General features: G+C 34.4%; 1 protein-coding gene across 1 annotated transcript in view; it reads left to right on the forward strand.

Moving 5' to 3' along the window:
• The first annotated feature begins 311 nt into the window (after positions 1-311).
• The window catches only part of DCAF13 (DDB1 and CUL4 associated factor 13), a 30,460-nt gene continuing 8,568 nt past the window's right edge, over positions 312-22,203 (forward strand). Inside the window, exons 1-8 of the mRNA XM_051970966.1 lie at positions 312-484; positions 5,023-5,222; positions 5,744-5,851; positions 7,939-8,028; positions 9,073-9,228; positions 10,733-10,810; positions 15,001-15,083; positions 20,416-20,580. Coding sequence (XP_051826926.1) covers positions 415-484; positions 5,023-5,222; positions 5,744-5,851; positions 7,939-8,028; positions 9,073-9,228; positions 10,733-10,810; positions 15,001-15,083; positions 20,416-20,580 — 950 coding nt within the window. The 5' untranslated portion in view covers positions 312-414. The remainder of the gene's footprint in view (positions 485-5,022; positions 5,223-5,743; positions 5,852-7,938; positions 8,029-9,072; positions 9,229-10,732; positions 10,811-15,000; positions 15,084-20,415; positions 20,581-22,203) is intronic.

Genomic DNA, 22,203 nt, shown 5'->3' on the forward strand with positions numbered 1-22,203 from the left:
AGCGCGGGTCGCGAGCCGGGGTCGGTGCGACCTGCGCGCGGGGACCCTAAGACTCCACGGAGCAGAGGGCGGGGGGCGTGGCGGGGGCGGGGGAAGGGGCGCGGCGGAAGCTGCCTAGCTAGCGTGCTTGCCGGAGGCGCGAGATGGAAGGCGGTACCTGTCACGCAGCCGCGGTAGGGAAACTCACACCGAGTGATCCCACCTCCTTTCAAATACCCGCCTCCGCTTTCGGAAGAGGAGAAACTACAAACCGTCAGGTCTTGGGCTGGGGGAATAGCATAGGAAAGTGATTGAAAGACGGCTTCCGCCGGGCTTCGGTCACGTGATCGGAAGTGGCGGGGACGATTCGTAGGGAAGGCGGAAGTCGCATGTGCCAGAGAAGTTGCTGGTGTAGAGTGGACCCCGGCCTACAAAATGAAGGTGAAAATGTTGAGCCGGAACCCGGACAACTATGTCCGAGAAACCAAGCTGGACCTGCAGAGAGGTGAGCGGGTTCTTGGGAGTGGGAGAGATGGGATTGAACAGCCCCATGATCCCTTCTCATGACATGGATTCCTGCCGGTCTCCTCGGACTGGGGTTACAGGAGGAGGGTTGGCTGGACTCGAGCCACCATAAGTGGGGTGACTCGAGCCGGGTCTTGTTCTTATCCTCAGTTTCCACGTTCTTCGCTCGAATTCGTTGTCCTCAGTGGGAGAACACGTGAGGCGTCCATTGGAGCGTCCGTGGTTCCACGCCCTCTGTGGGGGGAGGGTCCTAACCTTTCCTGTGGAGGGATTTAAAGTCCATAAATCACTTTAAGATAAACTATTTGAAGAAAGTAGTGCGCGCCTTAATTTGGAAGCACGGAACGTTCCTGTGAGAAGAGCCATTAGAGATAATAATCTTAACGTTTTTATAAAACTTCGAGGTTTCCTAAGCATTATAAATATCTTGTTTAGTTGTTTCATCTACTTTGGGAGGTGGATGCTGTCATTTCCCCATTTTACAAATGAAGAAACTAAGGCAGAAAGAGATTAAGTGACTTTTTAAGGCCAAAAAAAAAGCTATTAACTAACTGAGGCTGGATTTGAACTCGGTTCTTTCAGACTCCAGGTCCAACACAGTTGGCTTAGACACCTAGCTCCTTCATTTTTCTGATAAAGAGACTGAGGTCCCTTTTTTGAGCACACACATTAAGATCTTGCTATGTGCCAGGGACAGTGTCCGATGATGGGGCATGCCAAGACAAAAATAACTATTCCTGCCCTCAGGAAATTTATAGTTTATAACCAGAGAAAGAAAAACTTTGCCTCAGGACTAGTAATGACTTTAACACTGGGTATTCAGACTTCATATCCTCTACTTTTACGTTTAATCATCTGGGGCATTGTAATTGTGTTTGTCCTCAAGTTGAAGTTGAAGATCTATACATTTGTATGGTTGAGGAGTGGAACTTTAAAACTCAAGTAGTTTCTTTTAGGGACCCATCCAATTGAATAACTGTATAAGTCCTTTACTTAATCCCTATTTTTTTCTCTTCTGCCTTCATTCCTAAGCTGTCTGTTTTGCTGACCAGTCTATTTTGCTGTCAGCTCAGGACAATGTGGTGGGAAGAGTTTGAAACTAATGTTTAAAATTCAGATTGTCCTTTATTCACATTTTTCTTTTCACTTATTGACAAGTATATTTGAGAATTGCAAAGGTTCAACAAATGTTAAGGCTAAGAATGCACTATCTATATAACACTTGCAGAGAATGTTCACTTTCCTGGAATACTTTTCTTCATTTTTCCTTATAAAAAACATTTGTTGTTAATCATGTCTTCATGACCCCTTTTGGAGTTTATAATATATACAAAGAATACACATATTATGTACACATTGTGCCTAATATATGTGTATAATGTATAATGTGTTTCTCATGTATAAATGTGGGTGCTATGTATTTGTATGTATTTGATAATATACATGTATGTATGCACACACACACAGATATACATAAAAATAAATATGAAGTAGAGAAATGCTAGTTTCCAAACCGAAAGAGGAGGCAAATAGTTGGGGGAATCAGGAAAGGCTTTATGAAGATGGTGCTTGTATTCATTCCATCTTAAAAAGAGAAGAACTCTTGAAGGAGAAGTCAAGGTAGAATGCAATTCAGGAATGAGACCAGCATAAAGACAGGAGATAGTTGGTGTAAGAAGTGAAAGGAACAAAGAACTGAGCTGTTTAGATAGTTTGAAGAGATTGGGAAAGGAGGTAATGTCCAATGAGACTGAAAAGATAGGTAAATAGTAAGGGCTAATTAATTAGGGTTTTTTGGAACTACCTTTCCTACATCACAGGGAACCTTTCCTCCTCATATTTCCTCCACTAAATTATTTGGTAGTTATTATGTATATGTTTTATATTAATTATATGGATACATGTTTTTTCCTCCAGGAGAATAAAATCTCTTTCAGGTTGGGAACTTTTTTTTTCCTTACTTTTTTGGGTTTTGTGTACTCAAGACCTAGTACTATGATTGCTCACATAGTAGGTCTTATACGCTTATTGATTTAAATTGAGTAAAGTCCTTGGAGTAGCAATATAGATCTTATGACCTAGAAATAGTTTGATAAGGTAGTCCCTGCTCAAATAGAATTTATAATCCAGTGAGGTATAAAATCTAAATACAGATGATTATAGTCTTAAGGGAGGCAAACCACCTTGTTGTTGTTGGATTTTGTTTAACTATTCTTGACCCTTTTGGGGTTTTCTTGGCAGATTATGGAATGGTTTGCCATTTCCTTCTCCAGTTCATTTTACAGATGAGGAAACTGAGATAAATAGGGCTAAGTGATTAACTCATTTAGATGTATGGTTCAATAAAGAAGGATTAAAAGATAGATGCCATGGGCTCAGGTGATAAAGAGATTATTTGAGACTAGGATGATTTCATGAAATAAAATGCTTAAATTGCTAAGAACTTGAAGGATGGGTAGAATTTGAATTTGATAGAGGATGTACCCAGTGTACCCAGAGTCACACAGCTACTAAGTATCGTAGGCTAGTTTTAAGATCAGGTCTTCCTAACTCCAGGCTCAGAACCTAATCCACTTTGATACCTGCCTACCCTAATCTATCTTACATATCATAATAATAGTTAACATTTATATAGTGCTTACTATGTGCTGGGCACTAAGTGCTTTACAGTTATTATCTCATTTGTTCCCTATAACTTTGAGAATTATCCCCGTTTTACAAATGAGAAAACTGGGGCAAATGGGTTAAGTGATTTGCCCAGAGTCATATAGCTGGTATGTGTTTGAGGTCAGAATTGAACTCAGATTTTCCTGACTCTAGGCCTAGTACTCTACACACAGCTCACTGAGCTAATGTTTAGAGTTATTAACATGACTTAGACAAAAGAGAACCACTGAAGATTTTTGAGTAGAAATGATGGACCAAGATTATTTAAAGGTAATCCTGATAACATCATAAAGTGTAGATGGTAGAGGGAAGGTAGTAAAAATGGACTAGATAGAGACTCTTTTTGTCTTTCTGTCTTAGAGTCTAGCATGCTGCTTTGACACAAAAAGGAGCCATAGTAAATGTGTTTTGAATGGAAATAGAGGAAAGACCTGTTAGGCTGTAGTCCTGGTGGGTGGTAATGAGAATTTGTAGTTAATTGGTAGCTTTTGTGATTAATAGCTTTTTAGGACAGAAGTTTCTAGATTGTTCTTATTTTTCTTTATTTGTGGGAAGTTTAGAATTTGTGTGGATAATTTAAATCATGTAATAATCTCCCAAATTTCATTTTGGTCATGAATTTTCACAACTCTATCCTCAGCTTTTGTGCATCTTGTAAAGGAAGTGCTGATAAACAGATGGCAGAATAGGAATGTTGTTGTTCAGGAAATGACAATGTGAAAAATATTCTGTCACTATATTTTAATTATATGGTGTTTCTGCAACGAATAAATTTTCTTGACCATATAAGTGCCAATGGCACTTGGTTAAGAATATGATATGGTATTCAAATCTTATACTTTTTTTCAAGATCTAATTTAAGACTTACCTTCTTTATAAAACCTTTTGTAATTCTCATATGATAATGATCTTTTCTCTCATTTAAACTTTTTTAGTCTTTTTTTGTATAGTAAAATCATTTACAAATAATTATTATTAAAGTCCTATTATATACTAAGTACCGTGAGGCTTTATGGAGTGGACAAAGAATAGTTACTTATACTTGCCTACAAGTAAATGGAGAGCCAACTTAAACACAGAAAACATTAAAGGTAGAAATGATTATTAGCTCTGTGTGCCAAAATAGGTGCCACAAATTGGCTGCCGGCTACATTTAGCCATTGGTCTGTAGTTTGTTTCACAGGCCCTTGTTTTAGACATCCCTGAAATAATTCAGTTGAAGAGAAGGTACCAACCTGCATTGGGAGAAAAGCTTCCTAATTGGGAACTCTGTATACCAGTGAAATCTCAGGTCCAGTCCCTATTTTTCTGTGAATAGGGAAATGGGCTAAATGTTGGGGAAGCAGAAGCCTAAGACAATTTCTTTTGTCAAGGAACTTAGAATTATTGATTTGAGAGCTAGAAGGGAACTCATAGAAACCATACTATAATTAAGAAAACAGACCACAGAAATTGGGTCTTGCTCAGGTCTTATTATTAATTTATAGCAGGGTATGGACAAGCACTTGTACTTTGAACTCTTGGTTGTGTGCCTTTTTAAAATTTTTTAACTACACATGGCACACCTGCCTTGGCTTATGGTAGAGTTGTAGAGAAGCAAAGTGACTTATTTCACATATCTTTATTAAACATTTTATTTTACAGTAAATTCCTTAAGGACAAATACCATGTATGATAGCGCTTTCCTTTTTTTTCCCCATAGTGTTTAGCATAGTACTGGGTATACAGTAGATTCTTTAAAAAAATTTATTAGAAAGTAAAATGAGTCAATGAGGAGCATCACAAGAAATAGTAGGTGTAATTTTCTCTATAAAAGAATGTAACAAACTATTAATGGTCATTATTCTTCAGTTCCAAGAAACTATGATCCTGCATTGCATCCTTTTGAAGTTCCACGAGAATATACAAGAGCTCTAAATGCTGTCAAATTGGAACGAGTATTTGCAAAACCATTCCTTGCTTCCCTGGATGGCCATCGAGATGGAGTAAATTGCATGGCAAAACATCCAAAAAGCTTGTCTACTGTGCTTTCTGGAGCCTGTGATGGAGAGGCAAGTGTGGCTTTGAAAATTAATAAAAAACATTATTCTAAAAATAATTTTCTTTAGAAGTTCCTCTTTGTATAAGCTATGCCTTTTGTTCATATGTTTTAATGCCCTATTTTTTTAATTGAAAGATGTTTTCAACTTGTCATAGTGAAGCTATATCTGTTAAGCTATAAAAAAGTTGCAAATACACTTTGTAAAACCTTCCAGATGCACAGTGTAGAAGTAGTAGTTAAGTAAGTGGTAAATTAAAATATTGCTAGTTAAGTGTTATTATAGAAGACGTTTATTTGAATGTCATTACTATCTCTAGTAAGAAAAATGCCTTGAAATGCTGTAAACAACAAACTATTTCACAAACTGAATCTTTTCTGCTTGATTTAAAATCATGTTTCTCTGTAAAGGACTCTATTTTTATAATTTTAATAGTGATACATTGCACTTGCAATTTATTTTTTTCATGAAATGTAGTTCTTTTCTTGAATATTTTATGCTTAATAGGACTATCTTGATGTGGTTTGTCATAGGTTAGAATTTGGAACTTGACTAAACGAGAATGTGTCCGTACATTGCAAGCACATGAAGGTTTTGTACGAGGAATGTGTACCCACTTCTCTGGAACTTCTTTCTTTACGGTAAGGTATTAATGCTTTTTTTTTTTACCTGTGTTCTCTAGCATGCCAGTATGGAACTACCTAGAATGGATGTGTATTCTTGGTCAATGTTTCCATTTAATGGTGTTCATAATAATTTAGCCTTCCTTAGAGTTTTCAGAAAATGAAGGAGAAAAACTATATATATATATATATAAATGATAATTATTTTTGTAACTATTGGCTGTTTCTTAAAAAAGAAAAAATTCTCGAGAGAAAAATAAATATATATATATTCATATGATAAATAATTTATAACCTGATTTCTCTTTATTCATTATCAATTGAGAGAATCCATGTCTCTTATGAGACTTCTTTCAATAGGACTAACAATAATATCTGCCCTACCTGTTTTTCAGGGTTGTTGGAATTGAAAACACTGAAAACTTTAAAGCACAGTATTAGCAACAGCTTGTTTTAATATACTAGGCAAGGACAGAAAAGCTCTCTGTTTGAAGATAGAGGCAATCTAAATGCTTAGCAGAGAGTGATCACTAAAGAACTTGTGGGATGTTATTATAGTAGAATGTTATAATGCAATTAAAATAAGATGTGAGCATATGTAAAAATATTTAGGAAATAATGCAAATTGAAAAACAACTAGAATAGCAGAGTACATAGAAATGAACACAGTACATATTAATTGTAATCTTATGAGGAGAAATGTGAATTGCTTTTTATAGTTTCAAGACACATTCACTGAACATATTTTTAGCTTCTGGATAGAGAGTTGCAAATGAGATTCTCAACTCTTTAAAAATTTATATTCTAATAGAGAAGATAATATATAAAACAAAGCTAGAAATAGGAATTGAGCTGGTTCATGAAATGGTTCATGACGGGGTCCTGATGAAATAGTGGTCTGGGTTTGGTATTCATGTCCTATAAACCAGGTACTCTTTTAAGAGCTAGTAAGATATAAAGACAAAAATGAAATTATTCCTGCTTATTGTCTTTCTAAGCAAAATAGTATTTACAAAGTAATTTCCTATTAAGGGAAAAATATTTACATTTTGTGTATTTGAAGACACACAAGCTGTTAATTCTCTGAGCATAATTTTAATTGCTAATAATAGATTGCAGATAACTTTTCCAATAACTCTTTGAAGTAGGTTTTATGAGTATTCTCTTCAAGGGTCGCAAAGCTACTAAAGATCTGAGATGAGATTCAAATTTAGATCTTTCAAAGGTCCTCACTTTGTCAATTATGCCATACTTTAGACATTCAGAATTTGTGCTTAGTATTTATTGTTTTGTCTATTCTCCATTTCTCTAAAGGAGAGCCTTGTGCACCTTGATGTTTGAGAAGCAGGAGAGGGTTAAGGGTATAGAATTCTAGGTACTTTATAATTCCTAATATATAGGTTATCCCATTAAATCTGCTATATTCCTTCTCATCTTAGCCTGTTTAATCTTTATTCTCCTTTGTGCAACTTCCTTAGCAGCTATGGATCTGAGCTCCTTTCTGTATGCTTTTAGTCTTCAAGGTTGTATTTAATATATACTGGTTATTTAATTTATTTATTTATTGTTATTTATTACATTTAATGTTATTTAATGTATATTTTGGTCCTTCAAAAAAAAGTCAATGCAAGTTTTCAAGGAGTACTAATTTACTCTAGGAAATTAGAATCACAGAGTTAATATTGAAGATTTGAAGATCTCCCCAATACTTTTTTTCTCCTTGATCCAAATTTGTCATTTCATCAATATAGAGAACTCCTGATATTGAAATTAACTACACTAATGCATATCAACAAGTTCTGTGTAACTTAGAACGCTGTCTAGGGGTGTTGAGAGCAGACTTTAAGTGATTTATCTAGCAGACTTTTAAGTGATTTATCTATGGCCATGCAGCTAATATGTGTCTAGTAAGACTTGAACAACAGGTGTATCCAACTCCCAAATTAGCTTTCTATTCACTATGTCAAACTACCTCTCTGGAAAATAGCTTGAAAGAGATTTCAGTTAAATTTGAGACATATGCTCTATTTTTTTTAAATTCAAGATACAAATAATTTGAAGTACACCAAGTCTTTTTAACTTAGAATACTCTAAATCATTTATAGATTGGTGATGACAAGACTGTGAAGCAGTGGAAAATGGATGGACCAGAATATGGAGAAGAGGAGGAACCTTTACATACGATACTAGGAAAGGTACCAAAATAAATCTTTCATTTATAAAATTTTTACTGTTTGATATTTTAGATTAACACTAGAAGGACCAAGTATATCGACTGACCAAAAATAATAGGATTTTGCTTTGAAATAAAAATTTTCATTCTGTTATTACTATTTGTTGTGCTTTATGAGTTAAAAAAACAAACAAACAAACAATGCACTCTGCCAATTGACACAGGTTGATCCTTTCAAATCCTCTTAAATTCCAGTTCTTCCAGTGTTAAATGTTACTATAGTAGATACCATTAAAACAAAAACCAGTTGTTTTTTTTAAGTAATAATATTGAAATAGGTCTTTAGGCTATAGCTTTTTATCACATGGTGTTTTGCCACTGTCCTTGGCGTAAGTATGAGTTCTGCCACATTTTGAGAAAGAATGAGTAGTCTTGATAGAGAAAATATGATAGGGATAATATTTATTGGTGGTAAAACATTGCTTTCACAAAATAACTTACTTGATTTTCAAATGTTCTATTAACATTTAGTATTATTATATAGGTATCAGTTATTTTTATAGTCATCAAGATGGAAAACATACCTTAATGGATAGTAAAGAGTGTGACTTTGTTATTATGTACATATGAGTAGCAAAAGAATATTGTGCTTTAAAGGTGACTAAATACTTCCTCTGCAGTTTAGTTTACATTATATAGTCTAAAACATTTCTTCATGTGTTGTAAAAGTAAATTTGAGCCTGATTTTTGTCTAAATTCAGTTTCCCAATTAACATCCTCTAATATCTGAGCTTACTAGTCTAAGGGAACAAAATAAAGTAGTGTCCCTTCTTCCTCCACCATTTTGATATAGGTTAGACAACACTGTTTAAGAACCAAAAATGATTATTTTTGTTAGGTAAATGTGGAGTAAGGATACTTTTTTCTTCATGTCAATGCTTCATTAAGCTTTTCTAATTTAGTAATGGGACTTTTTTGTAAACATAGAAGATAGGTAAATATACTGAAAGTAAAAATATTTGACCTCATTAAGATTATTTCTATAACAGCTTATTTGCTTTTAAAGACAGTGTATACAGGAATCGATCATCATTGGAACAAAGATATTTTTGCTACATGTGGGCAACAGGTGGACATCTGGGATGAACAAAGAACCAGTCCTATTTGTTCAATGACTTGGGGCCTTGACAGTATAAGCAGTGTTAAATTTAACCCAATTGAGGTAATGTTCTTTTTAAATTTTTTGCTCTAAATAGTTTGTTTTCAAATATAGATGGTTATTTTATGCTGTGTGGTTGAGACCTTTTTCTAAAGTTTTGTTTTTGGGAGAGGAATGTGTTGGTGAGGCAATTGGAGGTTAACTGATTTGACCAGGGTCACACAGCTAGTAAGTGTTAAATGTCTAAGGCTGGATTTGAACTCCAAGTCCTCCTGCCTTCAGACTAGTACACTGCACCATCCAGCTATCTTTTTTTTTTTTTTTTTTTTGGTAAAGTTTTGATGTCATTTATCTGAATCTTGATGTTCTTAAGTTTCTAATTCAAATTAAGTTTTTTTATCTTTGAATGATGATAACTATCTTACCTACCTCAAGAATTATTATGAGAATAATACATATGCTAATATTTCAGAATATATTAATGTAAAAAATAAGGTGACTAGAATTACTGCTATAATATATAATAATAATATATAATCATACAATAAAATGCAGTAATATATTACTATAATGTACAATAACTTACAGTTACTATAGCATATAAAACTATAGTATAATACAATATTTGATACTATAGTACAAAATGATATAATCTATTTCTCCATATCCTAAGGAGTAGACGTGGATGTGTGTGTGTGTGTGTGTGTGTGTGTGTGTGTGTGTGTTTTCCCCCCTTCTCCCTGGTTAATTTGTATGGCAAATCCACTGGCCAGTTTTAAAGCAGCAGTCAAACAGCTTGAGAACTCAACAAAATTTCTTTTTGTTCAGTGGTGGATTTATTAATCCTTAAAAATGAAATAGTCAGTAAGTTTTTCTTCTGTCAATGTGGACTACAACCTTTCCCACTCTTTTCCTCTTAAATGATTCTTCTTACATGATTATGTATCTTATATTTAGCAACTAGGAAAGTAATGATCCTATGTTAAAAAATTCTGGAGTCTATATTAAGCATTAGACCTTGTATAAGTTGTTAGTAGTAGACAGAAGTCAAGAGTTGTAGACAACAAAAGTAAGGAAGAATGGCATTAGAAAATGTTGGCATGAGGGGAGTGTTGGATCCACACTCATTCTCATGGAGTAAGCATTATAAAGAATACACTAAATTTATGATATCTATCATTTAGAAGCATATATGAAGTGTTTCAAAAGTCTTAGTGCAGTCTTAAACTTTAATAGATTGACTATCCGGGGCAGCTAGGTGGCGCAGTGGATAAAGCACCAGCCCTGAAGTCAGGAGGACCTGAGTTCAAATCTGGTCTCAGACACTGTCTAGCTGTGTGACCCTGGGCAAGTCACTTAACCCCAATTGCCTAAAAAAAAAAAAAAAAAAAAATAGATTGACTATCCAACCTTAAAATAGCACTAAGATTTTTGGGAAAATATATGGACACTCTTTGATTAAATAACTCATAATAAAAAAAATAAATTAAATGTAATTATAGAATTATCTAATATTTAGAGTTTGCTACTAAATTAATTTTGAACATGTTGTCATACTTATTTTTAGATCAATATCTTGGGAAGTTGTGCTTCTGACAGAAATATAGTGCTATATGATATGAGGCAAGCAACTCCTTTGAAAAAGGTGAGTTTCTATTTTCTTTCCTTCTTTGCATTTGTTAATGTGTTTCTGTGTGTAGGTCACAATGTTAAAAAAGAATCAAATTTTTGGGTTTTTTTTTTTCAGAATTTAAAGTTTAAATAATTCTACAAAAAGAACTTCATCAGAACTGTTTGTACTTAGCTTTTTCACTGTATCTAAAACATTTGTAATCAGATGAAGCATGTATGTTTGAAGTTGTTGCCAAACCTGTATTTTGACTTATGCTAAGTTAGGAGAATGATAAAGTGGAAGAGAGTGTTCACTTACTTAAGTACTTTATTGGTCTGGAACAAATACATGGTAATATAGATTTATATTTGGTACTCTAATTTTTGTAAGATTTCTCATATTGCTTATTAATTGCTAGATAAATGTATTTCCTGTGAAGTTGGAATGTGGGCATTGGACAGCTATGGAGCACAGTGGTTAGAGTGTGGGGCCTGGAGTCAGGAAGACTTATCTTTGTGAGTTCAAATGTGGCTTCAGACATTTACTAGCTTTGTGACTTTGGGTATCCTATTTGCCTCAGTTTACTCATCTGTAATATGAACTAGAGAAGGAAATGGCCATTCACTCCAGTATCCTTGTCAAGAAAATCCTAAGTGGTCTGTGCGTCAGACTTGACTAAAACAACTAAATAATAGCAAGATTGATCAGGTACTTCTTTTTTCTTATCAGATCCTTTAAAATGCTTTTAGTTTTTAGTTACATTCAAAACTCAAATCCTAATATTTTAAAATATTTGATACCTGAATTGTATCAGTAACTAAAACCCTGAAGCTGTCTGATTTTTGAGGAGCCAAATTAGTCAGCCTTGGCCTGGCTGGAGTGGTGTTTTGTGTTTTCTCATTTTGGTGCTAGATGTTCAATGTTTAAAACTAGTTATAAGTCTGTAGAGATCCTAGATACTATGGAGAAATTAGCACGTATCTTTTTCATACCTTCAAGTATTGCTTAGCTTAACTTTAGAGCCACCTTAGAAAATTACAGGGCCTAAATTGTGTTGAGGTGCTTTCTGATAAATTCAGTGTATCTTTGCCTCATTTCCATTTTTGAAGTCTTACTTTGAAGTTTTTGGAGTGAATATGTTTGAGCTGACACTGCATTATAGGGAGGAAGGGACCACAGAAGCTGTCTAGTCCAGTCTCCTCATGTAACACATGAAGAATAAGCCCATAGATCTTATGACATCGCCAAGGTCAAGCAGGTAGTCAGTCAGTCAGTGGCAAAGGTGGGATTAAAACTTGTCTCTTGACTCAGTGCTTTTTCTAAACTCCCTCCATAGTGGTAATTGCTTGATCCCATATAGAGTACAGAATTCTTTCTTTTATTGAAGTTTTTTATTTTCAAAACATATGCAAGGATAATTTTCAGCATTGATCCTTGCAAAAACTTGTGTTCCCATTTCCCCCTCCTTCCCCCCATTGCCTTCCCTAGGTAGCATGTAATCCAAGTATGTTAAACATGGTAAAAAATATATGTTAAATCCCAATATAAGCATACATATTTATACAATTCTCTTGCTGCAAGAAAAATCATATCAGAAAGTTAAAGAGAGAGAAAATAAAATTCAAGCAAACACAACAAAAAGAATGAAAATGCTATGTATTGATCCTCTGAGTGTAGATGGCTCTCTCCACCACAAGTCCATTAGAATTGGCCTGAGTCATCTCATTGTTGGAAAAGAGCCACATCCATCAGAATTGATCCTCTCATAATCTTCTTGTTACCGTGTATAATGATCTCCTAGTTCTGCTCATTTCACTTACATCAGTTCATATAAGTCTCTCCAGGCCTCCTTGAAATCATCTATACAGGATTATTTCAATATTATGGGCATATGAATTAAGTAGTAATAGAACTTTTTTTTTAATGTTTTTATTTTATGGAACTGCTTGGAGTCCAATCCTCTGATTAAGATTTGTGGTTTACAGAGCTTGACAATTACTAAAGTTTATAATGATAACTTTGGACAGACTTGGATGATTAATCCTGTTGTAAATGGGTTTATTTATTTTCCTTGTTCAGAATCTTTCAGAGACTCCATTGCTTACAGGATCAAATGCTAGCTCTGTAACTTAGCATTCAGGTTTTTTTTTCTTACTCAGTTGACCTTTCCTCAGTATTCCTTGCTTCATTTTCTTCCTTGCAACATACACTCCTTTCAAGGAAAGCAAGTAAACATTTGTTAAACACCTGTTGTGTGTCAAATACTATGCTAAGTGTTAGAGCTACAAGTAAAAGCAAATCCAATTCCTATTCTCAAGAAGTTCACAATTTAATAGGGGAGGCAACATGCAAATAACTCCTTAAAGATAAGACATTTTCAAGATAAATATGGGATAAATCACAGAGGAAAGGCATTATTATTGAGGGAAACTGTAAAACCTTTCTTATAGAAGGTGAAATTTTAGCTGGGTTTTGGAAAAAACTAGGGAAGTCAGGATGTGGAGATGAGAGATTTGCAGGCTAGGTGGACAGCTGCTGAAAATGTATGGAGTTATGATAAGGAGTTAGATCTTATACAAGGAACAACAAGGAGAACAGTGTCACTGGATCAAAAACTATCTAAAGGTAAGTAAAGTGTAAGAATAGAAAAGTAGGAGAGTGCCAGATTATTTTAGACTTTAAAAGCAAAATAGGACTTTTTATTTGATATCAGGTGTTAAGGGGCCACAAAGTTTATTGAATGAAGGTGTGACATGATCTGACTTTTGCTTTTAGAAACATCATTTTGATAGCTAAGTGGGGGAAGACTTGAAGCAAAAGAGACCAACCAAAAAGTGTTTAAAATTGGTCTGGGTGTGAAGTGTTAAAGCCTTGGAAGAGGACGTTGGCAGTATCGAAAGAAAGAAGGGGCAGTATAATGGATATGTGAGAAGAATTGACAGGACATAACAGTAGACTAGATATGGGGAATAAAGAAAGAGTGAGGTTTAGAGGAGTACATTGTGGACCTGGATGGGACTAGAGGATAAGATGGTGATACCTAAGGGGGCTTGCAAGGGAGAAAGGCAGTGAATTTAATTTGGGGCATGTTAGTATGTCTCTAGGGTATCTGAGTTATTTAAAAGCCTACTGGAGTTGGGAGACTGCAAGTCAGGAGAAAGGTCAAGGCTGCATAAGGTAAATCTGAGAATCATCTGCATAGGGTAATTGAATCTATGGGAAGTTGAGGAGGTTACCAAATAAAGTTATTTAGAGGGTCAAGAACAGAGCCTAATGGGACACCCAAAGTTAATGGGTGTGATCTGGGTAAAAATTGAACAAATCATAGAAGGGGCTGTCAAAGGTGGAAGGAAAATTGAGAAAGAACAATTACACATTTAGAAAAAAGAGTGTCAAAGAGAAGAGTATTTCAAGGAGATGAGTGATTCAAAGTATCATAGACTACAGAAAGGCCAGTGAGTAAAAGGATTAAGAAGAGGGCATTACATTGGGTAATTAAGAGATCATTGTTTTGTTGATTTCTCATATATTGATATATTAGCTTACCTTCTCAGTAGACAGAGGAGGGGATAGAGAGAGGGAGAGAATTTGGACCTCAAAATATTTTTTAAAAAATTTAAATAAATTTAAGGAAAAAAAGGGAAAAAGAACCCATTAATTAAAAACTTTAAAGAAAGCAGTTTCATTTGAATAATGAAGTCAGAAGCCAAATTGTAGATAGCTAAAAAAAAAAAAAAAAAAGTTCCTGACTGTTGAATAGCTCCACAGTAAGGTCAAATGCAGAATACTGAAAGGATAAGTCAAATGCTGCATTAATGGATACAAAGAGATACCCAACAATTTATTTTTACAGCCATATTTCTCCATTACAATAAGGTCCTATATCTCTCCTTTTCATTTCCCTTGTATTGTAAAGACAATCTTTTATTTGCTTTTAAACATTAATAGTTGAGGCCTTGATTCTCCATGCTTAAATACATTGGGTGAAACATTTCTGATGTGTGAACAGAGATCCTTTGTATTCCTTTGACTACTTGGCTGTTGCTGTTACATTTCCTTCTCCTCTGTCCCAGCTGTTCCCTTGACCTTCTTCCTAATTCAATATAGTATTAAGGCACAAGTGCTGAGGCTAAATTAAGATTTTTGAATAGGCAATATATTTATTTTAGAAATAATTACTTACTGTTCCTGGTAACAGATTAGTATGTGTATTTCCTTCTTAGGTCATCTTGGATATGAGGACAAATACAATTTGTTGGAATCCAATGGAAGCTTTTGTTTTTACTGCAGCAAATGAAGATTATAAGTGAGTAGTTTTTCTATTCTTAAATATTGTTTATTCCCACCATTTAATTTTTCTTAAAATGTTTTCATAGTCTGTGTGACCCTGGACAAGTCACTTAACTCCACTTGCCTTGCAGCTTTAAAAAAAAAAGTTTTTATGGTCATAGTAATTCTACTTAAATTTTAAAAATGTGGTCTGGTTAAAATCTATTTTATCATTGATTGAAAATGTTTTCTTTTAAATTGTTACTGCTATCTTTTGTTTCCTATGTTATAATTTCTCCCAATATCTCTCTTCTTCCCCCCCCCCAAATTTTAATATTTTATTTTTCCCAACTACATGTAAAGATAGTTTTCAACATTCATCTTCACAAATCCTAATATTCCAAAGTTTTCTCTTCCTTCCCCATCTTCTCTCCCCAAGACATCAAGCAATCCAATATAAGTTAAATGTGTGCAGTTCTTCTAAACATATTTCAATATTTGTCATGCTGCACCAAAAAAAACCCCAAAAAACATCAAAAGGGAAAAAAACACGAGAAAGAAAAAAAAAAATCCAACACATCATCAAACAAACAACAAAAAGGTGAAAATACTATGTTTTGATCCACATTTAGTCTTCATTATTCTCTTTCTGGATATGGATGGCACTTTCCATTATAATTCTATTGAAATTTTCTTGAATCGCCTCATTGTTGAAAAGAGCCAAGTATATTACAGTTGATCATCACATAATCTTGTTACTGAGTACAATATTTTCTTGGTTCTGCTCACTTTACTTAGCATCAATTCATGTAAGTCTTTCCAGGTTTTTCTGAAATCAGTCCACGCATCATTTTTTATTGAACAATAATATTCTATTACATTCATATATAATAATTTAGTCATTCCTCAACTAAGGAACATGTACTCAATTTCCAGTTCCTTGCTACCACAAAAAGGACTGCTACAAATATTTTTGCACATGTGGGTCCTTTTCCCCTTTAGATGATCTTTTTGAGACACAGACTCAGTAGTGAGACTGCTAGATCAAAGGGTATGCAGTTTTATAGCCTTTGGGGCATAATTCCAAATTGCTCTCCAGGATGGTTGGACCATTTAACAACTCTACCAACAATGTGTTAATATCTTAGTTTTCCCATATTCCCTCTAACATTCATCATTATCTTTTCCTGTCATCTTGGCCAATCTGAAGTGTGAAATGGTATTTCGTAGTTGTCTTAACTTGCATTTCTGTAATCAGTAGTGATTTAGAGCATTTTTTTTCATGATTAGAAATGGCTTTAATTTCTTCATTTGAAAATTGTTCATATCCTTTGATCATTTATCAATTGGGGAATGGTTACAAAAAAAATTTTAAGGGGGAAAAAAGAGTAAAAATATCAACAAATAGTGTCAATCTGAAAACAGTGCAGTGTGGTTTTAGCATTGCCTCTCTCACTTCTGCAGTGTGTATGGGATGAAGGCATCTTTATATCTCTTTGGGGCCATTCTTCATCTTTATAATTTTTCAGCATTTACTTTTGATTGTTCTGAGGCTGTTCTTTCAATTTACATTGCTTTCATTGTATACATCTTCTAGTTTTACTCTGTATCAAATTGTGTCTTTCTATACTTCTCTTTTGTATCATATTTGTTATTTCCTAGAGCATATCATGTACCACAAATTTATTTAGCCTTTTTCTAATTGATGTTGGCTAAGCCCTAGTTTATTTGGAAGAACATATTAAATGCCCATTTTTCATGATGCATTTTGTTAGGAATTGGTTATATAAACATGAAGGGATGTAATTACTGCCCTCCAAGCATTTACCATCACGTAGGAAATCACACACACACACACACACACACACATATATAATGCAAGTAGGATATATGAAGTTCATAGGATTGTACTCTTATTTACATCTAGACAGATATTATGGCTTATCAGGGAGGATTCTCCCTAGCTAGGAATATAAGTGAATGAAAAAGCATTTGTTGAGCACTTTACTGGCGTGCTAAGCAGTTTAAGCATTGGGGACAAATACAAAAGCAAAAACAATGCTGCAATGAAAAAGCTTATATTCTTATCATGATCACAGTACAGTCCATACGAGGTTAGTGGCCTGGGAGGGGGTACTTATTCTGAAAAAAAAAAAGTAGATTTTTTTTTATCATAGTTATAGAAATTAGTGGTGGAGGTGAAGTAAAGCACATCCTTGGATTTCCAGAGATAGTGGTCTGGAATAGATAGTTACCAAGCAGAGAAAGGGCCTGAGAAAATCCCTCCAAGGCATAGTCTTTGGTGTGGGGCACAAGGTATAGAGACTGTGGCTGAAGAGAAGGGAGATCAGAAAAATCAGAATAAGGTCTAATGAATAGGTGATATATAAGTTGGATTTTGTTGGAAGTATGTTAGATAAAGAAGTGGTGAACAATACCTTCCAAATGTGATAGAGATTAGAAGGACAGTTGTATGGAGTCAGGATAGGGTTAGGGATCTATTAGTAGTCCAGTTTGACTGGATATGAGGGGAAAAGCTTATTAGAAAAGTGGATGTCGTTTCATCACTTTGTTTTGTCCATTAGAAATTTACAATCCTAAAAGTTTTATATCTTTTAATTTGAGAGATTTTGTAAATATAGATCCTAGTTGCATTAACTTAACTAACTATAGAGAGATGGAAGTTAAAATGTGTGTTGTTCTAAAGCTTGAGAAAGACTAAATCAAGGTTCTAGCTTAGCTAAATAGTATAAAATTGTCAGAATGTTTTGAATGTCTTCTGAGTTCCAGCAAATGGAACAATTTCAGAATGAATAAGGTTAACTCAACAATAAGAAACCAGATTCATTAAGCAATTGTAGTCTGAATTGATGCTTGAAATTAAAAACCATTGATCCCATCAAAAGCAGTAAAAGAAGTAATTGCTGGCCAAATTTCTTAAACCTTACTATAGAGTGTTGTTACTGATCTGTTTCTTTGGCAAGAATCTTTGTTTTTCAAAGCACCATGTTTATTTTCCTTGTTGGGAGGAAAGGAAGGATTAACAGTTGAATCACTCAGTAAGCATTTATTAAGCCATTTCTATATGCCAGACACTCAACTAAAAATCACTGGGAGGCAAGGGAAATAAAAGAAAAAAATTTGTTCTTAAGGTGCTTGAAGGAAGCAACATGCAAATTACTGTATACATACAAGAAGTATAAAGTATAAATAGAAGATACTATAAGAAGAAGGGCATTGGGAGTAGAACAGCGGAGGACAAAGGGGAAAGACCTTAGGAAGAAGGAAAAAACATCTGAATTTTGAAGAAAGCCAGAGATAGGTGAGAAGGAAGAGTCATAGTTAATAGAGGAGTGTTATATGTAAAGAACAGAAAAACAAACAAACAAAAAACCAAACCTCAGTATTTGGTTTGTAGAGTATGTATAAGAGGATGAAGTATGAAGTATAATGAGACTGATAGAGTAGAAAGGGGATAGATTACAAAGGGCTTTAAATGCCAAGTAAGATTTAAACCTTGATTCTGGAGATAATATGGAGTCATTAGAATTTATTGAGTAGGGGGATGCCATAGACTTGTGTTTTAAGAAAAGTACTTTGATGGTCCAAGAACTGTTTGGTTCTGCAAATATGTACTGTATCTAGGATATACTGCAACATATTTAACATATATAGGACTGCTTGCCATCTTGGGGGGGGGGGGGTGGAGGGAGGAAGGGGAAAAAACGAAACATAAGCGAGTGCCAGGGATAATGTTGTAAAAAATTACCCTGGCATGGATTCTGTCAATACAAAGTTATTATTAAATAAAATAAAATTAAAAAAAAAAAAGAAAAGAAAAGTACTTTGCAATTCTCAGTATTCAAAGAGTTTTCAGGATAAAAATCTGAGCCTAGTGGCAACTGAGCATGTGTAAAGAATGACCAACTTGTTCTATTCTAAATGAGTTCTGTACTTAAAAAGCATCAATTTATTGCTGTTTTTTTCCAGGGGCAGCACAGGTTAGGGCAAGGACATTTTTACCCAGGTTCCAGAGGCAACTCTGATAGGGGTTAAAAGAATAGGAAGGAGAAATTTGATAGCCATAGGATGGCCCCAGTTTACTGTGATTCCTAACTCCTAGACGTCTTAGGGATAATGGATGTAAAGTGCTCTACAAATAAATCAGTATATATCTTTGTGTCTATTAACACACACATACCCCTGTACCCACATACATTATGTATATTAGCAGTGATGATAATGAAGCATTATGAAGTCTTTGAAATACCAAATTAGAAAAGAAATAATTTTGTTCATCTGAATCAGTAAAGAAAACTGATGGTCTTGTTTGTCTCCAGAATATTAAACATTCTGTAATCTTTCATGGCTCTGAGGTCCCAGCAACATAAACTCTTCTTTTTCTGGTTTCTGGGGCCTTTGGATCTTTAGTAACTTTGATACGTAGAATTTTGAGCTCTCTATTAGTAAGGATTATTTCATTGGTACTTAGGTTTGGTATTTGGGCACTACTGACAGTTGTGAAGTTACAGTAACACAGACAAATATTTTGTGTGCAAAAGTTTTGAAGGTTTTAGTGGACTTCAAACATGAGTTATAGAATGATATAGTGGACCAAAGAGTTACTCGTATCCTAGGTTACATTGAGAGGAATAGTAATCCTATTGTCCTAGGCATACAATATTGAATTCAATTCTGGAAGACATTTTAAGAATGTCATCCATAAGCTAGAGAGAGGGTCCAAAGGGGAGCCTTGAGTTCACACTATATGAGAATATGTTGAGGAAACTGAATATTAAATCTAAAGAAGACTTTAGCCATCATTGGCCTGATAGCTCTCTTCGAGTATGTGAAGGACTTTCATATAGAGGAGATGCTATAGTTTTTGAACTTGGCCGAAGAGGACAGGACCAGAAGTAAGTGGTAGATATTCCAAAGAAGCAAATTTAGATTTGTTAGAACTCTTTCAAAGTGGAATATGTTCCATTTGACTAGAGATTTTCCAACAAAGAAAGGACCTTATATGTTGTTGATAGAGAAGGTATTCTTGATAAGTAAGGATTGTACTCATTGGACCCAAAATTTACTTTCAACTCAAGAGATTCTATGAAGATATTTTTACCAATGTTGGTAGGTAAATATTTTCTAATTATTGATGTCAGTTTTGGAAAAAATACTTTCCCACCTTTCATATTACCTTCCCCATCCATACATCTACATCTGTTTAAAAAAAAAACCCAACCCAGATGAATAGCATCAATATGTAGAATACAAGTGATGGTAGTTAAATAATGATATGTAAGAAATAGTATATGTAGATCTTTTTAGAAATTCTTTAATGCCACATAGTTTATTCAAATCTTTTACAGTTTATATACATTCGATATGCGTTCCCTTGATGAACCTGTGAAGGTACATATGAATCATGTATCTGCAGTCCTTGATGTGGATTACTCACCTACTGGGAAAGAATTTGTGTCCGCTAGTTTTGACAAATCCATTCGAATCTTCCCTATAGACAAAATTCATAGCAGGTAAGTGACTGTTAATAAATTGCTTGTTTTTCTGTCAGATGGATCTTTATCATATTTATTTCCATTGGTTTTATTTTGCTCATGTTCAGAATATGATTATCATGTGATTTGAGTTGTAAAAATACTGTGCTATTATCTCTTTTTGTTGTAATTGTTGCACATTCTAGTTCCAAAGGTGATTCAAGGAATTCATGCTAGACCAGTCTCTTTCATTAAGTAGAATATATGATACAGTATCAAGAAATTAATTTTGCTTATGATTATTGCCTCCTCGACATTATCTTATTTTCTCTTTTAAACCCTCCTTTCCTCATCTTGTTTTCCTGTTGAGTTTGATAAGATTTCTATATCATACAATTTGTATAGATATGTGTGTTCAACCCTCCTTTGTCAATTTCAGATATATTCTTCTCACATACTACATGTCACTTTTGAAAAATAACAAGTTCCATCCCCTTCTTCCTTCTTTTTATTCTTCTTTCTCATTTTCTTCTTCAATTCATCAAAACAAAACCAGTTCTCCCACATGTTCTTCCTTTGTAGTCTTTGAAGATACTAACATTTTGATAGAACACTTGCTTCTTCTCCTCCTATTAGAATATTAGCATTATATCTTTGCACAGCTACTTCCAATTGCTTGAATAAACTTACCTTTCTAAGTTTATTTGGACTTTAGTTTTCCAAAGTTCTTACTCTTTGTCAGGTAAGTTTTTTCCTCTGTTAGATTATCAGCTTCATAGTATGTACTTTTTCAGATAGGGTTACCAGTCCTGCTGGTTCTCACTGAAAATCCTGTGCTGGCTTCCTTTTTCTTGCTGCAGTTAGGTTTCCTTGGGCACTGACTCTTCAGAGCACTTCCTGGTGTTTCAGGACAGGATGCTTGGAAACTTAAAGATCTGGAATGCCCTTGTCTGGGCTGTACTTACATTGATCACTGCTGTTCCTTTCTGCTTTTTTGGAGAAATTCTTCCTTCTTAGTGCTTCCAGACAGAAAACTTTTCAGGCTAGACATGTCTTTACCTCTTCTCTAGTCATTATTCCTTATGAGAGTAAAATTGATTCCACTCTAATCATTTAGATTTTTGACAGTAGGTTAGCAGTCACATTCTCCAATTCTTTCTGGACCCCTGGGATTTATTTAAAACATTGCCAAAACTACTCAAAGGAAGCTAGATTTTCTCTTTCTTCCCTTACCTTCATATTATCTCTAGTATTATTGCTGTTTCATCCCACCCAGAAGAGTTTTCTTATCTCTTCTTTGATCTTATTTTCTTTAGGATAATTGAACTCCCTTTCCTCTTTTGAAGCTATTTTATAAAAGCCATATTTTCATGAATGTGGCAACCAGATACTATTGCAGTTATGGGGTACAGCCACAGAAAATAGTAATTCTATTGTACATTTATCACTTATATGCAAAACATAGGTACACAAATAATATCTGTCCTCTAGGAGCTTACATCTGACTGGGTAAAGACCATACCTTATACCAAAACCAATCTGATTCTCATTGGCCACCAATAGATCCTAAGCCAAATCCCATTTGGTTCTTGTTTGGGTCCTGATTGACTCAAATTGAATGTCAATAATAATCATTTCTGCTTTGATCAGATATTCAGAAGA

The sequence above is a fragment of the Antechinus flavipes genome, chromosome 1 (assembly GCF_016432865.1).
Source record: "Antechinus flavipes isolate AdamAnt ecotype Samford, QLD, Australia chromosome 1, AdamAnt_v2, whole genome shotgun sequence".
In the NCBI taxonomy this organism is placed as follows: domain Eukaryota; kingdom Metazoa; phylum Chordata; class Mammalia; order Dasyuromorphia; family Dasyuridae; genus Antechinus; species Antechinus flavipes.